Source organism: Pteropus alecto, unplaced genomic scaffold, assembly GCF_000325575.1.
Source record: "Pteropus alecto unplaced genomic scaffold, ASM32557v1 scaffold142, whole genome shotgun sequence".
In the NCBI taxonomy this organism is placed as follows: Eukaryota; Metazoa; Chordata; class Mammalia; order Chiroptera; family Pteropodidae; genus Pteropus; species Pteropus alecto.
The window spans coordinates 515,930-539,470 of record NW_006433374.1 but is presented as its reverse complement, the minus strand read 5'-3'; the positions used below and the strand labels follow the sequence as shown (position 1 = coordinate 539,470).

General features: G+C 45.8%; 1 protein-coding gene across 6 annotated transcripts in view; it reads left to right on the top strand.

Moving 5' to 3' along the window:
* The window catches only part of NLGN4X (neuroligin 4 X-linked), a 257,267-nt gene that overhangs the window by 50,796 nt on the left and 182,930 nt on the right, over window positions 1-23,541 (top strand). For all 6 annotated transcript variants that reach the window (XM_025044183.1, XM_006908165.3, XM_006908164.3 and 3 more), the window contains one exon: window positions 5,582-6,389. In XM_025044183.1, coding sequence (XP_024899951.1) covers window positions 5,918-6,389 — 472 coding nt within the window. In that variant the 5' untranslated portion in view covers window positions 5,582-5,917. The remainder of the gene's footprint in view (window positions 1-5,581; window positions 6,390-23,541) is intronic.

The following is a 23,541-nucleotide window of genomic DNA, read 5'->3' as shown; positions in this document are numbered from 1 at the left end:
CCTCACGAAGTTAAGTATAATTAGCGAGCATTTCCTTGGGGTTCCTTCTTGTTGTAAATGTATAGATGTTTGCATACACATACGTGTGCACATGTGTGTGTCTATGTGTGTATATATTCACATGCACTGACACAGTGGCCCAGGCACTGATGTCTGTGAGTCACGTCCTGTTACTGTGCCCATTTTCTAGGTAAGAAAGTGGCATCGTGGATGGTTTCCAGCCTCGTCTGGGATGCTGGCGGAGTTACAGTTAGAGTTAGTTTGACACTAGGAAGCCAGAATCCAGCACTCATGTCTCTAACCGTTGGTCCTCATGCCACCCACAGATTCAGTGCCTGGACGAGTAAGTGACTCACTCTGTGGCCATCGGTGTCTGTTGGAGTCCTTCATCTTTCAGAGGCTCCTGCTCACAGCCATCTCTATGGAAACGGATAGTGAGCATCCCATACGCTGCGTTTTATTGATTACCTACGACATACAGGGCACGGGGCAGGTTACAAGGAGTGGAGACAGCGTGATTTCTGAAGCCAGCGAGCTTCGTAGTTCAGTGGGCTGATTTGGAGATGCACACACAGCATGTTACAGCGTATCATTTCATTAGTTTGGATGTAGATTATATACATTTGAAAACGTGTACATATAATTATATCTGTAAACTTTAAATATACACTTATATATTAAATATATTATTTGACATATGATATTTACGTATAACATAATATTTACATATGTAGTCCAAGTACAAATTACATATATTATAGACCACATTTACATATAGAGTTCAAGTGCGAAATACATGTATAGAACACACATAGTATTTACATATACATAGTTCAAGTGCCAACTCTTGTGCATCAACTCCTTGCAGTTACATATGAGAGAGAGGGATGGTCGGTACACCGAAATCATTATTACAACAAATCAATGACTGCGGGCGAAAAGAAAATTAATATGCTTTCCGAATCTTGACGGAGAAGTCCGGTCCATGACAATCTGGTGACATTCTCGTTGCCTGCTCATACATGTTCTATGGAATTACAGGGACATCTTTTTTTAAAAAGATGTCCCCGACACAGCCAGCCTCCCCACGTGCTCTGCTATGTGGAAGGCATGGCTTCCTCTTTCAGGGGGGAGCTTTGGGTTCCCAGCAGCTTCTTTAGCTCCTGTTTACTGTGTTTCCATGACAACGGTCTGAGGTGTCACCACCCTCAGGCTGAAGGCAACCAGGGAGGTCACTTTGTCCGAGCCCTGGGCACTAAGTGATGTGGCAGAGGTCACCTGGCTTAATTAGTGACCACGACAGTTGAAATCTCGGGCGACCTCGTCCTCCAGGTTAGCGATGTAGTCGGGAGCCCGCTGCTTTTTATGGACGATGACGTGATCGTCCATTCCCTTAGGCTTGGAACATGACCTTGGAAAAAACAGTTTACATTTTTCCTTCGGTTTTTAATTCTAAGATATTTTGATCGTGCAGGAGAAAATAAAGTTACTGAGTCAAACTTTGCAGACACGCATCTTGTGATTAAAATTTTCACTGTAAAAGAATCATACTCGTAAAATGTATACTCTATATATTTAGAAATAAAGTTTAAACAGACATACTGCCAGAGTACAAAATGAAGCGTTACTAATATTTTTGTATATCCATGTGAACTACTTCACTGTCAACTCTCAGAGGCAGTGATTACCCCCAAATTCGGTTTTAATAATGCCCTAGCTATTTTAATGTTTTAGTGCAAATATAGCACTAAGCAACAGACCGTTCAGTTTTATGTAATATACCAAGAAAACCACATGTGTATTCTTCGGTGACTTGCTTTTTTTATGTTTTGAGATTTATCCATTTGAATACCATCTCAGTTGTTCGTTTTTTAGTGTTGTATTGTTTTAAGACTCCTTCCAGCTCATTTACTTTCTTTCTCGTTAGTGTTGTATTGTTTTAAGACTCCTTCCAGCTCATTTACTCTCTCTCTCTCTCTCTCTCTCTCTCTGTCTCTGTCTCTCTCTCTCGCTCTTGTTTTTTGGAAGATGCATCCGTAGCGTTCTCTTTCTTTTAAGGTTTTCCCCGGTCACGGACAGGTAACGCCATCAACACCCCAGAGACAGATTTTACCTCTTGTACAGACGAAACAGCAAAATAAACGTGATCGGGGCCCACCTTATGGAAATACATACTTTAAAATTAAACCGATCTCAAGTCGAGGGACGTGCAGTGTCGGGAGAAGTTTATTGCAGTTTTTATTTCGACTGACTTACAATCTGACATCCTTGAATGGTGTGAGCCTCGTCTTAATTACGACCTCAGAGAAAAAGACTGCCCCAGAGAGAATGATTCTAAAATACCCAGTCAAGGTATAAATCAGTGGCAGCACGTCTCTCAGATCTTGCTGCGACCTTGGCAGGGAACACGTGCTATGAAGCCCTTTAGCCCCAAATTGCATGTATTCAATGAAGTCGTGGTTTTTACTTTCTTTCATTCAGATTTTTACTCAGATTTTTGTAGTATCCCATTTTCATTTGGAGAAAATGAAAAACTGTAGCTATAAATATAAAAACAGAGTATGTAAATATGTTTATCTAATATACATTAAAGATATATATATATTTTTTTACTGAGGTTTCACCCCTTTTCCTGTGTGAAGTTTACACGGGAGGTCTTTCATTTTTTTGTCTGCAAGTATATTGGTTCAGTTTATACCGATTTCTTTCATGATGTCGATGCATATTCAGTAGTGTATTGTCAAAATCTTCATTACTCGTGATGGCAAAACTTTTCAAGTTTTTAAATGTTCAGATGTCACTTGCAGACACGCATGTGCATGCACGTCTATCCACACAAACAGGCATGTAATGCCTCTGGTTATAATCCTTCGGTGTGCCCATGGAAGCTTACGTGCCCACCGGCATTGCAGATCTGGCGAGTTAGTCTGCTGGTCATCACCCTGAAATGACTTCGCCCCAGTCCTGTAGAAATGTCTGGAGACACTTTTGACTCTTATAGTATAGTGACGAGAAGATGCTCTTGGTGTCCGGTGGGTGGGGACCAGGGACGCTGCTCGGTGCCCTGCATCGTCCAGGACGCTCCCCCGCCACAAAGAGTTACAGGGTCCCGAACATCACCAGTGCCAAGGTCAGGATACTCTGGACCTGAGATTGTATTCTTTCCATGAAAATTGTGTTGTTTCAGGCGCTGATGATGATACGTGAGCTTTGGGACTCAGATATGTAACTGGGTTACTGACCGTAATAATAATAATAATAATAATAATAATAAATGGAGGAAATGAGGTAGCACTGAACTCGTGACTACTACGGACGCCTCACCTAGACCTGGGGTGTGCTCAGAAGCCCCCAAGGTCCCATCTTCTCCTGCTGGTCCATATCTCTCTCTGGCTTTCAGAACCTTGTGGGGAGGGAGGTTTAGCCGGGGGGGAGACTGGGTCGCACGACCCCAGCATGAGGTCTGGGGGTGACGCGTTCGCTTGCAGGGTCCTCGCGACTATGGGATTCGTCAGTCGTCCCATCCACGCCGAGTTGGAGGACCGAAAGTGGGGGCCGCAATGCCCCCCGGAGTTCGTTCACAGGTACCAGGACGAATGTACCGACCGAGGCTACCTCTTCCGTGTGCTTTCGGGAGGCCGTGTCACATGTCGTGTGGACGCTCTCGTTAAATCCCCAGACACTTACAGCCGTCACCCCTTGTGTGTGGTTTCCCCCTCTGTGCCTTCTGTTACCCTCAGTGGACCGCGCGGTCCAGAAATCTTCCAAGGAAAATTCCAGAACCGAACAACAGTCCGTGAAGTTTCGAATCGCTCGCCATTCTGAGCAGTGTGGTGGGATGTCACGAGCCCAGCTCCTGGGTGTCATGAGCCATCTCTGTGTCCGGCGTCTCCACCCTGTAGACAGACCTGTTACTCAGTGTCCCTGTGGGTGATCACGCTGACCGGCATGTCACAGTGCTTGTCTTCACGGCACCATTAATTATTTCACTTCACGAAGACACCATCCCGTAACCGTTCTCACAGTCTGTTGTTAAAATTTTTCTATTCTCTTGTCAGCTCGTGTTCATTTCTTACCGTGCCTAATTTGTAAATTGATCGTAGGTAGTTGGGTGTAGGAACGGACATAGCGTGTGTGGTGTTTGCTACTGCCCGGGGTTCAAGGCGTCCACTAGACGTCTTATCCAAACAGATCAGGGGAGGGAGGCTCAAAAGCAGAGTTTTCTGGAAGGAGGGGCTGTGGATATGCCTCCCCTCTGCTTTGCTGTCTGTCTCTTAATGATTTGGACGCTGGGTCACGCCGTGGCGGACATCCAAATGTTGTCTACGGTGCAATGCAAACACAGAGGCGACCCCATACATACATCAGCCACTGGACGTGATGTCACTTTTCAGTTTCAATGTTGCGGTCTATATTTTTTTACCATTTTCATTCGGCCATGATTCTCAGGCCCCAGAATGTGGCACTTGCCCCCAAAGACATTATAGCTCCACGATAGATCTGCGTGTGATACGTTTCATTAAAAAAAAAAAAAAAATGAATCGGTTTGAGATATCCTGCTCTGCTGTTCACTTAAAAAGAGACGTAATTACGTTCCAGTCCAGAAATACTTTGCAGAACTCGCAATGTCTTTACCAAGCTGTTTGCCCAGTTTCGCGTCGAAGGATGCTGTATTTAAAGGTGTCCTCCTCGCAACACCCGATGACGCGTTTTCTATCCCCAACGGGTCGTTCACACTGTCTTCTTACACACAGCGTGTTTAAGCCTCCGCGAGCAATGTTCGTCTAGTCTGAGCCCCGGGATCCACGTCGCAACGAAGCGACGAAGCGGATGTTTTAAAAGCTGAGTCCGCCTGGGCTCAGATGGATGTTAAGCTTTTAAAATAGGCTTCGGGGTTGACCCTCAGAGGCATATAACGTTCCATATGTGTCAACACCTTTAATTGCGAATGCCGTCTCTATGGGACAAGCACTACGGCTTATACGTGACATGTCCGTCTCGTTCGGTTTTTGACAAAGATGCCACGAGTCATGGTGATGGCGTACGCAGGCTGAATGAAGATGTGTGCTCTTGGGTTGCCTGAGCAGGATGAGTATCCAGTCTATGCTCTTGCCATTAGGAGATGAGATGCATGATTTTTTGTCATTGTTCTCTGTTAAATATCCACAGGTCTTGAGCCAGTTTGGCCCAGATGCGTGTTTCCTTTTTCCTCATCCCTGAGAACTTAGAGCTCATCAGAGAAGCAGGGGTTGGGGACCCGCGGTCCACCGATGGGCCCGTCTTATCAATAACGGTGGAATCGGGTGGCGTCGTGACAGTGGTCCGCGTAACGTGTATAGCTTTTGGGGATTCGCTCGTTCATTTATCGGTGGTTTCAGGTGACGGGCACGCAGCAAGGATGGCGACACGCGATAGCCAGTCTGGCTCGATCGCACTCCACAGAGACAGCGCTGTAGAGATTCACACGTGAATCAGAATTTCATAGCACAAGGTGGAGGGCGGCACGGAAGAGGCAGCACGTGGCATGGTGGCAGATGTCTTGGTTTCATCCTCCTTGTCTGCTTTCTTCTTCTTCCACCAGGCGGACCGCCCTGCCCTGGAGTTTTCATAAGGAGCCGTCGTCGCCCTCGGGTCGTGTTGGACGGTCACCGCTTCCTGGGAGCCTGCCGCTCGGGGGACATAATCCGTTCCGGGATTAAGGGGCGGCTGTTCTGTCGCGATGGGCTGCCTGCAACACCATTTGGTGCGTCCGTAACTTCGTGCTCTGTCTATGACCCATCTGCGGGACTCCCTGGCCAGCCCGTCCCCTCTCCCAGGTCTTGGGCTCCCTGGAGAGCCCCCTCTCTCGGCGGCTGGCTTCACGGCGTCGTGTGCTTGGAGCTGTACCCCACAGACACCCGCGGATGTGCAGTGAACAATGTCGACACCCAAAGGGCTGTTATGGCTTCCCCTGTTTTTCACGCCGGTGTGCATCATGGTGAACCCCCACGTCGTCCTGTGGATCACCGCTCTCGCCATCAAGTTCACCCTCATCGACAGCCAGGCACAGTACCCCGTCGTCAGCACAAATTATGGCAAAATCCGGGGCCTACGGACACCGTTGCCCAACGAAATTCTGGGTCCAGTGGAGCAGTTCTTGGGGGTCCCTTACGCCTCGCCTCCCACTGGAGAGAGGCGGTTTCAGCCCCCCGAACCTCCGTCTTCGTGGACCGGGGTTCGGAATGCCACGCAGTTCGCCGCCGTGTGTCCTCAGCACCTGGACGAGAGGTCGCTCTTGCACGACATGCTGCCCATATGGTTCACTGCCAACTTGGATACTCTCATGACCTACGTTCAGGATCAAAATGAGGACTGCCTGTACTTGAACATCTACGTGCCCACGGAAGACGGTAAGCACGCGCTTTAGACAGGAGACCCCTCGCCCCCCGCCCCCGCTCCCTCAGCCTAAGAGCCTTGCCGGGAGGGCTTTGTAACGAACGCCCTGTGCCTCGTAGTCTCTGTAACCTATTAATTGTTTGCTCACGCTGCAAATGCAGATGACGTAGTCACTTCCGATTTGGTCTACGCGTGTTTACCGAGCGTCTCGTGGATGGCCAAGACTGAAATGAAACTCTTCACGGTGTCTAGAGTTTGCTTTCAGCCTTGTTGCTGTGCTCGTTTGCAGGCTCTAGCTCGTGGGAGCGTCTGCGCGTTTCATGGTATACCTGATCCATCCGTGGAGAAAGGAACCTATCGAAAATAATAGAATTAAGAAAATTATTGCGTTAAGTTTGTAAACTGGAAATCATAACGAATGCTTCCGTTTGTTTTTATGCCTTCACTTTTGTAGTTTTTTATTTTTTTCTGGTTTGTTTGTTTAGAATCTTGAAAGGAACCACTGATTGTGTCAAATACGCAATCAAGGGGTATTTTATGAAACCGTTGGATTTCGTTTTTTAAAATCCGTGTCGTTGACCTAAATTTGGGCGCTGTTTTCCCCCAACCTTCGCTGCAATCAAATGGCAAATGTGTGTCATCCGACGATTCTAGCTACATTAGAAAATAATGTGCTCGCTTGAACAAAATGGCCCTTTTGTTTTCAATGATCACAGTCACGAAAAAAAAAAGTCTCTGAAAACTGTCATGTTCGATATGATGTAATCCAGCACTAGTAACACTTGGAGACTTCCTGTCCGTGTAGATTTTAAACTATAGTATATTATAGAGGTAAACCAGAAGAAAGTTATGCTCTGGGGTGCCACTTTTGTAATTTACCATTTGCTGATGCTATGTTTAGAAAAAGAACAGAAAGCATAGAATCGTGCATCTTCCTGGCATTTCAGGAAATAATTGACGAGGATCAAAGGCGTCGCCTGCCACAGAAGCTAATGTGTCCTTTGTAACCTTCATGAAGGGACGTCTTTTCTTTTCCCTTAATCCTGGCAAAGGGTTTTCCAGTGAGATTTGGCCGGCGGTCTGAAAAAACCGATCGCGTTATTCAGTGATGTCCCAAACCGGATCTTCTTTCTGTGCGTAGACGCTAAAAGGTGGTGTGAGGGGAGGGGTGTCAGGAGCCCCCGGACCACGGTCGTCCGTTGTGGACGCCGCAGACACCCACGGAAAGAAAGGGAAGGGCCGTGCTTCAGCACATGCCCCGTTTCTGTTCTGGCCTGCGGCCCTTGTCGCCATGGCAACAGAACACAATTATCTCGTGAAGTGCAGGTCCGAGCGCTAGGGCCGGAGAGAACCTGGCATCGGACGCTGCACTCCCACGATCCTGCCCAGCTGCCGCGTGGGGACCGGGCCCCCAAAGCGGCTTTGCGCAGACGTCACAGCGTTAGTGATGGCTCCCGAATGCAATCACGGTTCCCATTGTACAAGCCGCCTGGCTGGCCATCCTTGGTCCTAATGAGCTATTCAAATTAAAATAATAATAATAATAATAGTAATAAAGAAAGAAGGAAAGGCAGAAAGAGGGGAGGAAAGAACTCGAACAGGGGAGTCCATTAGAATGGCTTTCGCACTACAGTGGCTGGGCTCGTCTCTGAGAGCCGGTGACTTTATACAGTTAACCTCAAGGACAGTGACCGCACGTCAGGTAGAATGCCGCCTCACAGGAGAGGTGGGACCCAGTCGGACCACCCAGGAAGGAAAATCAGTAACGTCCTTATGACAGAGACAGAGATGTGTGGTTGTGTTTACAGAAACCCTAAGCCATCGCTCCATCTCACTATGGCTCAGGCATGCAGAGGAATCTGGGCCTGTCGACACGTGGGAAGAGCCCCCTGATGGAAAAGCATCTAAACCGAGGGAGCGATCCGAAGCCACTAGTTGACTTCTTGAGCTTTTTTTCGTGCAGTTTTGCATACAGTATCTCGCGTGATCCCGACGAGGCTGTTGGGCATGTCACAGGGGCGGGAAAGGTAGAACCAATCTTCCGACGGTATGTGGATATTGGGATTTTGCTGGTGAGCGTTCGCAGCTACATGCCTGGCTGTTGGTGCAAACAACAAACCACAGCCTTTCCGGTCAGGAGTTTTGTGGTTTTATTAAGTATTTGCATCAGTTTGAGAATCCGTGTGGGGGCCTAGATAGTTCATTATCGGTTACTCTCTAGAGGATAAACCCCACCCGCAGAATAACACACGGAAATTACAGCTGATTTCCCCAAAGTTCTTATTTTAGGAAACATCTAATTCGCATCAGTACATTTAATTAGCAGTGTAGACAGCGAGATTGGGTATTTGCAATTCAGAATTCCACTCTGGTACTCCGTGTTTTGAGATTTGTCTTTTCGCTTGGATCAGAGGCTGTGGGTGAAGAGCTGGCATCACTTTACTACCCGAAATAGTTCTGAGGACTGTCTATGTGCCAGTCACGTGTTACATGTCAGGGATGTAACGCACTCGTAATTCTGAGACAGAGACGCTTGTAGGCATGATGATGACTCCCCAAAGACACGCAGGCTCCAGATACGTTCTGCAGATACGTTCAGATACGTATCTGAAGATACGTTCCCTTATGTGGCAAAGCAGAATTAAGGTTGCCGATGGAATTCTATTTGCTGATCGGTTGAACTAAAGGTAGGGGGGACTGTATCTAGGGTACGTGGGTGGGCCCAGGCCCAATATTTAGTAACAAAGGCCGTTAGTCATGGAAGAGGGAAGTCAAAGAAGATGTTAGAGCCACAGAGAAAAAAGGTGGGAATCTCAGCTGTTTTGAGGACGGGAGACAGCCAGGAGTCAAAGGATGTGGAAGCCTCTAGATGCCGGAAAAGTCAAGAAAATGGATTCTCCCCCTGAGACCCCCTGTCCCACCCAACAATACAGCCTTGCGAACCTCGATTTCAGCTCAAGGTCACTCCAACCATCTCAACTGAAAGATAATACGTGTGAAAGACGATACACGAAGCCAGGACGTTCGCGCCCGTAGAAAAGTCATACCTAGTCTTGGCCGCCTTTCATAGTGTCAGAAATCCAGAGCCAGTGATCTGCCTCACTGGCAAATCAAGGAATTGGCGAAGGCTTCTTCAGAGCTTTCTGAAGGCCCACGCGTTCTCAGGTTCTAATTCACCTGCTTTGTTTTCTGTCTCAAGCGTCTAAACACTGGGAGGCTGACATTTGCTGCGTTCCCTCGTGCGTATCAAGGAGAAAAATCTCGTTTTAGCTGGCAAGGAGACATTTGGCCCCCTAGAAGCGTCAACACGAAAGAAGAGAGCCCGAAGCTTTCGTTCGGCGGGTCATGACGGCCTCGTGGCAAAGAATCCTTAATGTCACATTCAGAAAGATACACGGATTTTACACGGGGAAATAATGAAGGGCCGTTTCAGTTTTCACAGGCATCTAAGACCGATGCTCAGAAGGAATGTCATCGAATAACAGATCGATAGCAAAACAAACGAGTCATCCTCCTTCCTCATCTCTCCCCAGCCCATCTCACTCACGATGGCAGCTGTGCCTCTCCGTGGCTTCTGTCCTACTTATTACCCCTCTTAGCAAAAACTCGTGGGCCCCCCTACCCCTCGTGGCCTGTCCCTCCAGCCCCCAAGATCTGATCTGTTCTGGGCAAAAGGGATTCTCTACTCTTCCAAACACACGGTTCTCGATAAGTTAATTTATTGACAGCATGTAGGTTAATTCCCTCCCCCGTTTTACTGGGGTACCACTGACACACATCGCCGTGTGAGTTTGGGGTGTGCAGCCTCACGGTTGCACTGACGTGTGTCCGTTTCCGATGATGACCGCGATAATTGAATTAGCATTCACCATCTCATATATATACCATAGGAAGCAGGAAAAAAGAAACGAAATGATTTCTTGTGATGAGGGCTCAGGATTGACGCTGTTAACCTTCACACAGACACACACACACACACACACACACACACACGTGTGCGTGCACACACACACACGCACACTCACATATACATCATGAAGCCATGCTAACTATAGCCACCGCAGTGGATGGCAAATCCCCAGGACTCAGCCATCTCATGACCGGAAGTTTGGGCCTCAGACCTCCTTCATCTAATTCCCCACCCCCCAGGTATGCCACCCCTCCTGGGGGAACCACATACGTGATGAGTGTGAGTTGCTTTGTTTTTGTTTTTAGACTCCACGTGTAAGTGACACCATGCATGTTTGTCTTTCTCTGTCCGACTTAATTCACTCAGCATAATACCCTCAAAGTCCATCCATGTTGTTACAGATACCAGGATTTCCTTATTCTTTTATGGCTGAATCGCATTCCTGTGTGTGTGTGTGTGTGTGTGTGTGTAGCACATCGTTATCCATTCATCCATCGATGGACACTTAGGCTGCTTCCATGTGAACTTGGCGGCACAGGTATCTTTTCTCTATGCCTTTTAATGTCTATTTGGCTCACTCCTCCAGCTCAGCTTAGAGCAAGGTCAAGAAATTACCAGCCCCGGTTCAAATGCCACCTTGTCCCCTGCCCAGCTGAGAGATGATGGGCATGGTATTAGGCTTGTCTGTGCCTCCGTTTTGTCATGTGTAACGTGGCTGTGTGATGCGGTGTTTAAGGCATTAATCCGTGTGAAGTGTCTATACTGATATCCCAAGCAGGTGACCACACTGTTATCCGGTGTTAGTGGAACATAATCAATAGAACAGGAAACCAGAACATTTCAGCTAACTCGCACGTGCATATTGGGTCTAACGTGTATGGGATCCAGCACATAATAAATGTGTCTTGGCTAGAACATAATTATTTACTGTCATAGTGGGGAGGGGTCAGCTTCGGAAATGGGGGCAAGAGGCTATTGCTTCTGACGCTTCAAAGTGTGGCTTTTTAACAAAAGGGAGTTTTGAGGGAGTAGCATTTTTTAAAAAGAGCAGAGATTTATTCTGTTCTGCTTTATCCCTGAGCTTTGTTCTGTTTTTCAACCGGAGTTGTCAAATGGATTTTTAGCATCGAATGTAACTTACAGAAATTAATCATCAAGAAAGCATGAAATTCCACCTTTTGGAAGAGTGCCCTCCAACATTCAAAGACAACATGACTACTCATTTTTTTAATGCAAGATAAACGAGAAATCAATTTCCTTTTGCTCCTCATCACAGATAGTCCATTTTTAGGCAGATGGTGGCGAAATCTGTATGAAAAACTAAAACGTAACCAAGTTAACCCAGCGAGACACATTTTAACCATCCATATCGGCATGCAACTACGTGAAAATCATGAATGATTCCCGTTTTCGTAGTGCAGATGTAGGTTGTAATTGATAATAATTACGAAAGATTAGTCAATAAATAAGTCCCTGAGAAGAACTAGTGGAAAAGAATTTAGTTTTGTGAACACGGTTAAGCTGGAGTAGGTTTCTGGTTCCCTCCCAGATGAAAGATTTCACCAATTCCGACATAGAACAATGATCTTATTGGAGCTTCAGGAATTATATCCATTTAGAATAATACTGCTGGCTTAGTATGAATCATGTCTATTTGGATAATTTAGCAATACCTTGTTCCAAAAATGAGAATTTTTCCTTACATTTCCTGTTTTCCATTCCATAAATTTTGACTCAATGCCATTTGCAATTTAGACCTTTTTTTTCATAATTAGAACAAGTCCACCTTCCCTAGGATATATGAAGAAATCGATTTTCTATATAGTGAAGAGCATAAGCAATATTACAACGAAAGTGTCTGGGGTAGAAATTTCAGATGCCACTTATCCGCTGGAATATTTGTCCATTTCCGACAATTTGATCATTATTCCGTAGAATCTTCCCAGCAGGAAACATAATGTCTTTATTTGTTGCCAAATGACAGTCTTGATACTGTCACTTATTTTTCATGTTGTCTTGGCCAAGCCATTCAGCTGTTCTGATATTTAGTGACCGCAGGTATTAATAATAGTAATAGGAGTGAATATTTCTTGAGGATTATGGTGATTGTGGAGTAAGCGACTGCATAAGAAATAATTATAAAATAGAAACGATCAGTATGTTCTTATAACTTTATTTCTTATCTTTTTTTTTTTTTTTTTTTTGCTAACTTAATATTCATCTCATGACAATTTCCTTTACCGGAAGATTAAGTTCCGTGGGTGTGATCATTGGCATCCGGTCCCGGGCTTCCTAGTGTGTGGTTTGTTTCTGCTAAACCGAGCTAGTTTCATAATAAATTGATTTCACGTTCTCTCCTTTGTGTTTTAAGAATTATTTTCCTGGGCGCAGTAACATTTGTACTGAAATTAAAGCAAATGCAAGCAAAATAGTGGCCGTACATAAATAAATCATACCTCCCAATCACACGGTCACCTTCCCGGCAAGGGAGGCAGAGGAACGCTCCCAGAAAGATGATTTATATTCATGGACTGACCACCTGTTAAGGTACGATGAAGACGAGACCCTGTAGTCTCTAATTATTTCAAGAGAAGTTTCTACGTTTAGGTTCAGAGGAGTAAGTTTTTACAGATCGGAAGTTGATTGAACAACAGCAGCAATAAGCGTGAGAACCGTTCCCTGTTAGATGTCTCACGTCTGATCACTTTGGATGGTGAAGGTGGGCGTTGGTGTGTTGGTCTGTGGGGTGTGTGTGTGAGTAGGATGTTGGAGGAAAGTCTGTGAGAGGAAAATGAAGATCCATAATGTAGTTAAAATCCGATGTGTTTATGATTTTGTGGGGAAAGCTACACTAAACATGGACACTGCCACCCTGCCCCTCTCTCCCTAAACTCTGAACTTGCCCATCATCGCCCAGACCTCGTCTGGTCTTCCTTGAGCGTGCATATGTGTGCAGAGCTCACGTGTGGCCTGGGGAGACTCCGTTCCCATCCATAAGGCAGGAACGCTGGACGTGTTGCTTTGTTCCAAGCAGAGGTGCTCTGGTGGTAGCCTCGACAAGACATGAAGTCTGTTCAACTGTACTTGAAAAAAAAAAAAATCAATGATGGGTAGCAGAGTTTCCTAAAAACAGAGAATGCCTGCCTTCATTCCAAACCAAAAAACAAAACAAAACAAAAAAACAAAAAAAAACCGTGTTTACAAACACACCTGTTCTTCTTCCTTAAAACTGATGTTTTGAGCTACACTCTGTTCCATCTCTTTTGTGACATGATCGATCATTCCATCAAAAAGTGAATATCTGGTTTCACCTAACGCTCCATCTGCCTGCTATGTATTGAGTTCAGTCCCAGTTCGAGTTACTCTATTGACCTCCTGACCCCAACTCTTGATTTTTCGTGTCTTGTTGTCTGTCTTCTGTTTGTTACTCTCTTTAGAGACCTTTCAGCCCATTCACTGAAAAATTGTGGAGAAAACAAATCACTCTTCACAGTTACCACATGCAAGGCGTGGGTGGGGCCAGTTTAAGGGGTGATTAAAAGAAAGGGAAGCCCTTCGCTGGGAAAGGCAGGGAGCCCCAACAGAACTCGAGTTCTGAAAGGGGATTCGCAGGCACCGAGAATTTAGGGGGTGCTTTAAGACCGCAGGGAAAAAGAGAGGCGAATTTGAAAGTTGATGTTTTGCTTCGAGGCCCCGTGATGGAAAGTTTCCGGCATTCTTGAGATGAATATTCGAGACGTCTACACACCTACTGTGCAACAAGGAGACAATTTCTCGGTTTTCTGATATTAGCTCCGCAGAGTGGCTCGTCGGGATGGACGAGCCATGAGAAGGGAGCTGCTTTGATAATGTAATTTAACATGCAAATGACTCACTTGGGTTTTTTTTTTGTTTTTTGCATTGTTACATTTTTGACATTGGAGGATTTATGCATGGAACTCCATCCACAGGAATTCCAATGCGCATTATTTTCTTCTCTGCAGACTGTGCAGTAAGATTGAATCAAAGAACATCAGGTTCCATTCTTACTAAATTCAAATGTACACATCATCGCCTGGAATTTGGGGGGCGGGGAATCCATGAAAATCAGTCCCCGCAGTCAGATTCCCCACAATTTTTCATCTGTTGAAATAATGCCATCACTATCTATCTTGTAATGGATCCATCCAGATAACTAGAATGAACTCAACTAATAATATTGATTTTGCATGTTGAAATAATACATTTGAAAATAGAGTACACCTAGAAAACAGCATTTTTCCCAGGAAAATTAAAGTGTTAAAAAAAAAAACCTAAATTCAATTAGATATTTCTTTTTGAGCCAAAAGCAGATAATAAGGAGGTCAGATCTGGCATATCGGGTTTTCCGAGGTCATGTCATATTTTTTTTTTTAAGAAAGGGGATTTTGGTACGTCCCGTTCAACTGGGAGTCAGTGACCGAGGGCGCCAGCTGGGACTTCGACCGCGGAATGATCCCGTTTCCCACGTGGAAGGCGTTTTAAGGGTCATGTCACATAGACCCTTTCACAGTGTAGTACTTCCCTGTTGTGGACTCCTCTGCACCTCTAAGCGGAGATGACCTCCAATCTCATGCTTTCAAGTATCAATGTCCTCGCAAGGGTTCAGCCCATTGCAGGCGGTAAGGCCTTGGAAGGCAGGGGCGTTTGGGAACTCAGTGAATGAATCATCTTCCTGGATGCAGGGACCCAATGAATGATGAATGATGGACACGCCCTGGTCAGTCAAAGACCTCTGCCACTTGGGAGGGGGTTTCATTTCGTTGGTGGAGAGGGTTGGGTCCTCCAGCAACGGAGCTGAAGCAACTTCGAGTTCTTCTCTCGCTCAGGGGTTGCTTTGGAGGCAAGACACGTGCCCCCCTCCACACACACACACAGCCTTCTTTCCAGCGCCTTCTGCATACGGCTTCATGACCCTCTCCTCCCCCTTCCTAGCCTACAGCGTGTAGACTAGAAATAGAAGCTCTTATTTTGTGTGTTGAAGGGTTTTGGTAGACAGTATTCCGTTAGTTTCACGTGTTCAACAATGTAGCGATTGGACATTTTTATGCCCTACGACGTGATCACCCCACGGATTCTAGTGATCACCCGTCACCAAGCCAACTTATCGCGATATTGTGGATTGTATTCCCTTCACCCTTTCCCAGCCATTGTCTTCCCATCCTCACCTCCCCTGTTCGACGATCACTTTCGTCTGTATCTTTGAGTTTGTTTCAGTTTTGATTTGTTTGGTTTTTTTTAGACTCCATATATAAGCGAAACCATATGTTATTTGTCCTTCCTCGACTTATTTCGCTCAGCATAATATCCTCGAGGTCCTTCCCGTTGTCGCAAATGGTTATGATGTCATTCTTTTTCATGGCCGAGTAATATTCCATTGCATAGATATACCATAGCTTCTTTATCCAACCGTCTGAGGCTGTTTCCATGTCTTGGCTATTGTAAATAATGCTGCAGTGAACATTGGGATGCATAGATCTTTTGAAAGTAGTATTTTCATTTCCTTTGGATCAATACCCAGAAATGGAATTGCCGAGTCACACGATAGTCCTGTTTTTAACTTTTTGAGAGACCCCTGGACTGTTTCCTGGAGTGGCGGCTCCAGCTGCCAGTCCCACATCCTTCCGTGGATGTCTCGGTCCCAACTATTACTGCTGCTGTCAACCGACAGGTAGGCTTTGCTTCTTATCGATCACAGTAGGAGTCGTGACTGAACCCAGACTTTGTGGTAGATTGTTTTCTTTTTTGCCAAGTACATTAGGCTCTTGTTTTATGTATGTTGAACCTGAAGCCGCATGTTTTTATATTTTTAGAGGAATATCGCATTTTACAATATGATTTAGAAAGTGAAAGAAAATATTGGTCCCTCTGCTTCTGATGACACACGGTCTGCGTACACCAGCACGAAGCGATTTGCTGCTAGGGCTCAGATTTCCCCACAGGATGCTGACAGCTCAACAATTACCAGTCGCAGCCAAGCCAGAGTGTTTGCTGTGTGCGTGTGTTTTTGAAATACCAAGCCCCCGAGGTGTTACGTGGGAAAGCAGCGTAAAAATTGCAATAGAATGGCCAACAAACTGAATAATTGGTTCGTAGTTTGGGGAAGGCAGTGGGTTGCCTGTATTTAAAATGCGACTGGCTATAATTTAATTTAACAGCGATGGAGCCACTTCCTAGGAATTAATTAAAGTTCACAGGTTGGAAAAGAGTCAAGCTCATCATCTTAGAAGGCTTTGTCCAGACTTAGGGGAAAATGAGCTTCCTGTGGCATTTCTTTCTTCTTACGCTTTTGTAGTCGTGTGTTACTTTTATTATCGTCAGCATCGTTTTTAAAATTAGTTTAGCCATGAGGCGGTACTGTGAGCTGTGAGCCCGAGGCGGGTGTGGGGGTCTACGAGATTCGGAATCATTATTCTAAGACCACAGACTATCGGCTGGCATCTCTGAAAAACATTTCTAGACCATGTTATGGTTATTAACCCTTCGGACTTCTCTCTCGTCATGGGTTTTGAGTTGACATGCATTACGGGCTCCGTTGTGTACTCCCCAGAGATCTGTTGAAGTCCCAGCCCTCAGGACCTATGAATATCGTGTATTTGGAAATAGGATTTTTGCAGATGCGATCAAGTAAAGATGAGGTCATGTTGTATGAGCGAGGACTCTAAATCCGAAATGCTTGGAGTTCATATAAGAAGAGACTCAGAGACACACAAGGAGAATGCCTTGGGAAGAGAGAGGCTGAGGCTGGAGGGGTTACACCTACACGCCGGGCCATGACAGGCGATGCTGGAAACCAGCAGAAAAAAAGAAGTGAAAGACAGACATGGAACACAGTCTCCCTCAGTGCCCGCAAAGGGTATCGACCCTGATGACCCCTTAATTTTGGTTGTTTGTCCTACAGAACTGTGAGACAATGAACTTATGAAACTCGTCTTGTTGGAAGCCACCCAAGGTGTAGTAGTACAATGCAGATTCTGTATGTATTGTCTGCACATCCCGTCTATGCCAGAAGAAGCCAGAACAGGTGTTGTCTGCATCCAGATTCCTAAAATCCTCTGTCAGTACCCACTGCTGTCACTGAGGAAGCCTTCCTCACACTCTTGGCATCTCATGGCTGTCTCGCACCCCTTTGCCCATGGCACAGAGTGGCCTTGGCTCCCAGCCCCCCGAGGCAGGGGTTTTTCCACCACCATGCTGTCCTGAGCCACAAGACACATTCGCCTCGAGAATCCACGTGGGGCCTGGCTGTTCCCTCTGAGACATCTGCATCTGTGTCTGCTAGGTCCTAAGGATTCCCTTTTTCTGGAGGGTTCCAGGCACCTGCACCACGACTGTTTGTGCGGGCACGCGTGGTGGCCCTTCCACGATCCTCGCTTCCTGGTGTTCACGTTTGTCATGGTATCCCCGCCACCTGCGTGTGGGCCTAAGACGTGCATCTCAAGTGACGGGAGACCACTTCCACAATGACATTGTCTCACAAGCTGGACCTGGCGTCTCGCAAGCAGAGCCTTTCTGTTACCTTCTTGGTTCTCATGCTCCGATGGGACATGCCGCCTCGTCGTGAGCATCTCTGTGGCCGGAAAACCAAGGGCTGCACCTGCCAACAGCCAGCAAAGGATGGAGACATCTGGTCCAGCAGGCCACAAGAATCACATCCTGCCAATAAGCTCGTGAGCTCGGAAGGTATCTTGCCTGGTCACTCAGATTTCGGACAGGACCACGACTTTGGCCAAATGCCTTCATGGAAGCCTCTGGAGAGTCCCTGACATAGGACCCTGTGAGCTCTGCCTGGATTCCTGATACACAAAAACCATGATAGAATAAATATGTTGTTTTAAGCCATTACATTTGCGGTAATTAGTTAGACAGCATTCAATAACCAGCACGACACGATACGGAAAATGAATGGATTTCAAAAGTTGGCAAAATTATAACTCAGGTTCCAGTTATATATTATGTCACTGGTTGGAGCGATATGTATCTTGAGATGTATTGAGCTGTTTTTATTTAGGAATGATTTCATGGCCAGCGAAAGAAATTCGGGTTAAATTTACTTCTGGGGGAAAAAAAAAAAAAGGAATTTGTTGGCTCAGTGTTCCGAGGGTTCTAGTAGGAGATGTCACTTCAGAAACGATGTCCTCAGATCTGAACCATTGTCATAAACAACTGGCATTTGTGGTCCATGTTTCCTCCTCCCTGTTGGCTTTCTTCAATTGAAACTGTCTCCACGGAGCGGTAAAAAGTGGTCACTAGCATTTTTATATGATGTCGTCCTTGAGCTCAGAGGAGCACGTGGATGTGGGAATCATGCTTATCGGCCCAGGTTGGCTTGCAGGCCAACTTCGACCCAATTTCTGTATCAAGGGTAAAGACACTTGGATGGGCATGGGGTAGGTACATATTTCTTCTGGATGAGGAGAAGGTTGTGTGAGGCCAACAGAAAGTAGCTCAGGGTAGATGGTTCCCCGAAGGAACATTGGATGCTGAGCAAGCAAAACCCAGAGATGGCCATCGTCATCTCTCATCTTAGGCATAGTGACTGAAGCAGAAAGGAGGGTGTAGGTGCACGGACCGGATGAGCATGGGTGGCAAAACCCCACCTAGAATATTTCTTTTCCTTCAGCTAAAAAGAAGAGCCTGGGAATTTGAAAACGGGAAACTTTGCTGCTGTTGTTTTGTAAACATGGGGACCTCGTAGTGACATCTAGTGATAAAGAGACAGGACCTTCTAGCAGTTCAGGAATTTTTATTTAGACATCCTCGAGGCAGTACCACCTGGGGTACTGCATAGCAGGATGCCTTCTGGGACTGGACTATGTCAGCCAATGGCATATTGCAGGTAGGGTGAGCTGTAACTCCAGGTAAAAATCTTGACTTTAAATAGGTGAAGATGTTTCAGACGGCATATGACCTGCTGTGCCTTCCCTTTGTTGCGTGAGTTCCGGCTGATGGGATAAGTTTGCTGAAGGATCAGCCGATTCTGAGAGGTGATCTAGGAGGGAAATGAAATTCAATTTGAACAAATTTTAGCCTGAGCTTTATTGGTCAGGAAAAAGGCTTGGGGAAGGCGGAAGGTTGCATGATGGGGCACCGGACAAATGACTGACCAGGTGGCATCTAGTGCTCCCTCAGGGAATTCTGTGGGAAGCACAGAAGGTCATAAGAAGGTCATACTCAACTGCTTCCTCCCGCTCACTGGGCTTCTTCGGGACAGTTTGAGGGGGGTGGGTTCTCAACCTGGTCTTCGCTTGTCGTGCGGCCGGTAGATCTAAGGAGGCACCGTGAGTGGCCTTACTTCTTTGTGTTTCTTTGGCTCATTTGCGACAGTTTCTCTGCATGAACCCGAGACATTAGAAAAAGTGTGGTTTCTAGGTTTATTCATTCACTTAGGGAGTACTTACTGAGCGTGTTCTAACTGGCCAGCCACTTGCCTGAAAGTGGCCCCATCCCATTCGTCGCAGACCACACAGGGGTAAACGGACACCATTTAGTATCCCCCGTGCTGAGATGTGGAAATTCGGGGAGACACGGGCACATCTGGAAGGAACACGTGTCCCAGGCTCAGAGGGTCTGAATCCACTGGGGATACATTTGAAGGACAGTAACTGACCACATTGCTGGATGGGAAGCGGGGGTTTCAGGTGGATAGAGGAGCGTATTTGAGGATGGAGCCCCAAGGCTGACGTCGCCATCAGTTCTCTGAGGGGCATCAGTTCAAAGAAGGAGCAGGTGGGTTTGAAGTCTTTGCTCGGCCGAGCGTGCAAAGTGCGGTCACCGCTAGTAGTCCTTACATTGCACGTCAACATGCTACACCATCATCAAGTGACCTACAGAGGGTATTGACAGTTGAGAGCTCATGAAAATTGAGAAAGCAAACAATGACAGGAATGCAGATGAGAGGAGGCCTCACTTCCTCTAGAGACGGGTCACAGGAGTGGACATTATGACTCATAAGCTGAATGCACTTCTGGGGCTGGCCCCAAGAATCTGATTCATGGCCTTGGTGGTGAGGCTGATGAAGATTTTTAATATAATATAGTAGCCATCAACAAGATATATTTATATATTAAAATGGTTCTATTTATAGGACTGCTTATTTGAAGGGTATGAATAAAGATAGGGCTAATTGTATGACTAATGGTCATAAACAAGACCTCAGAAAATCGGACTTGAAACATTTTTAACCCAAGTATAAACACATATTTCTTTCTGCCATTAGAACAGATAGGAAAATATAATGAACTCCATTAAAGAAGCCATGGTCTATACAGTCTACAGTATCTTTCTGGAGTGACTCACATCAATTAATAGCTAAAAGTGATAGGAATAATAATAGTCGATGATTTTTATGATAGTGATACAGACACAGGTGATGACGGTGATGGTGATGGTGATGGTGGTGATGGTGGTGGTGATGATGATGATGATGATGGTGGTGATGATGATGGTGGTGGTGATGGTGATGGTGATGGTGGTGATGGCGATGGTGGTGGTGATGGTGATGATGATGATGATGGTGGTGATGATGATGATGGTGATGATTATGGTGATGGTGGTGATGGTGGTGATGATAGTGATGGTGGTGGTGATAGTGATGGTGGTGGTGATGATGGTGGTGATGATTATGGTGATGGTGGTGATGATGATGGTGGTGATGGTGATGGTGATGGTGATGGTGGTGGTGATGGTGATGGTGGTGGTGATGATGATGGTGGTGGTGATGATGTGATGATGGTGATGATGGTAATGATGGTGATGGTGATGGTGATGATGGTGGTGGTGATGGTGATGGTGATGACGGTGCTGATGATAATGATGAGGGTGGTGATTGTAATCATGACAATGGTGATGATGAATGTGGTGATGACGGTGATGATGATGATGATGGTTTTGATGATAGTGATGGTTTTGATGATAGTGATGGTGATAGCAATGAAGATGACTTGTGACGATGGTGATGATCATGTGCTAAGAATGACGATGATGATGATGGTGATGGTGATGATGACAGGGATGGTGATGAGGATGCTGATGGTAATGAAGGTGGTGGTACTTGGTATCCATTGCGTTAGTTTTTACAGCAGACACTTTTCACTAAAGCTTGTGCATCTTCTGTCAATGAATACACCTAATAGCTCTCCAATGTGCCATGTCACAAATGGGGAAAGCGAGACCTAAATTGCCTAGTTTATGAAAGGGAAAACCACCATTTGGATTGAAGTCTTTGACTCTTTCCTATGTAATTTTCTTAAGAGTACTTAAATGCGATTTAATAAAAGGAAGCCTTCTCTCACCTATAATATTAGTAAAGATGTAAAACAACATTGAGTACTCAAGAGAATGTGCATGATAACCCATTTTCGTAGACATCTTTGCAAATCGTTACAGAATTTTGGAAATGCACCGAAGCATCGAGGATGGGAAGAATAAAAAGTGGCCACAGCTTCTGCAATTGTATGTTAAATATATGCCTAGAAATAACTTTCGAAGGACACAGGCAGCTTTGCTGTAACCAGAGAGCTAAGGGCACTGAGCAGGACCAGGCTGCCTTCTGGACCCTGGTTTACTGCTTCTGGGCTCTGTCTCGTGGATCTGTCTAGCACCAAGCACGGTTCTTCTGTGGCCCGTACACTGGGCAAGGGAGCATAATGGGCTGACACCTGCACTGGCCACAGCAAAGCCAGAGATGGGCAGGTGATGGATGAAAGCAACACGGGTTGCTGTGCAGGGACCTAGGCACGTCGGAGGCCCGGCTCTCTCAGCATTTCAAAGTCTCCAACACTCTGCATACCTGGGTCACCGTGTGCTGCACGCGACATTGAGTCGTGTAAATCTGTGCGTCTCGTTCCATCCACAGCCCTCTGCAAGGGGGGCTGAGTACCGAATGGGAGAGCATCTCAACCTGGACTGTCAGCATCGCCTCCCTCGCTCCGTGTTTCTGGAACAGTCTTGTCAGTCAACTTTGCAAGAATTCTTAATGTAACTATGGCAGAGAAATGAACAAGATCAACAAAACCTAAATGCGCAGAGTGTATATTTAGGGCCAATGTTCTCAAGTAGTCCAAATTCCTGAGGGATAAACGCGTACTTTCCTAAAGTTGTTGGTGATCTCAGGTCTGTTGGCAGTTGTCCGTCCCGAGGGACTGTCCTGTGCAGTGTACCGTGTCCTACACTCTAATGGGTCCCCACCCCTTTGAGCCATTGGAGAGCGCTCAAGGTGGAGAAGGGCATAGAACGATGAGATAAGTTCCTACAGAAGCTCATTGGAACCACATTGCAAATGGAATGACAATGGGACAGTGAAGGGGAGACAGTCTGACACTTTCTGACCCTTTGCTCAAGTGTGGGGCGCTGCAGTAAGCAATTTGCATGTATTATCTCATTTATCCCATTTGGGGATGATTTGGGTGACAGCTGGAGTCCCGTGAAGGAACGCTTTTAAGCCGTAAAATGACAAACTCTGATTTGCATTTCCAGATTAATTACTCAGGCTGCCCATTACTTGTTAATGGGCTCAGCTTGGCCCCAGTCAACATGTAGAGGGTGGAATTTGATTCATCCCGAAGACAGGTGACCTGCCCCCTGCATTATCTTGGCCTGCAGTTCTGACCACAAAAGACTTATTTGTTTAGGTTATGGCATCTCATTTCAGAGAGCCATCAAGGAAGGAAGAATGGATTAGATTATCAAATACATTGACCAAAGGGTTAGTTTATCAGATAATTAGCTTGCCAAGCTAGTTCATCAAGAAAAGGAGCATCTAAAGAAAAGGAGATTAGTATACACAAGGAAAACAGGAGGCCTTTGTCTCCATTACTTATTTTTAATTCTGGTATTATGAATAAGTCTATCGGCAAAGAGGATGACTTTTTTTTTTTTTCTGTGTCCTAAGTTAGATGGCGAGGATAAAAAGCAATTGGTGTAGTCTGAGGCTGTGTGGCTCAGCTATGCTATCAGGCTGTATCCACAGGTGCACTTAGAAATGAAGACCGATCTTTCATCTTTTGGAGAAACATAATCTATTTAGTACTGCATGGAATATTAAGCAGAATTTAGCTGTCGCCGTTAAAAAGTGACAGTCACTCCCCTCTGATCTTCCTCTACGCCATGGAAGAGGAAGAGGACAACGTCAAAAAGAAATATTTTAGCCCTTTTGTATATAATCGGTACAAAAATTTCCACATATCACAATGCTGTAAAAAAAAAAAAAAAACGCACAATGAAAAGAGCATCTTACC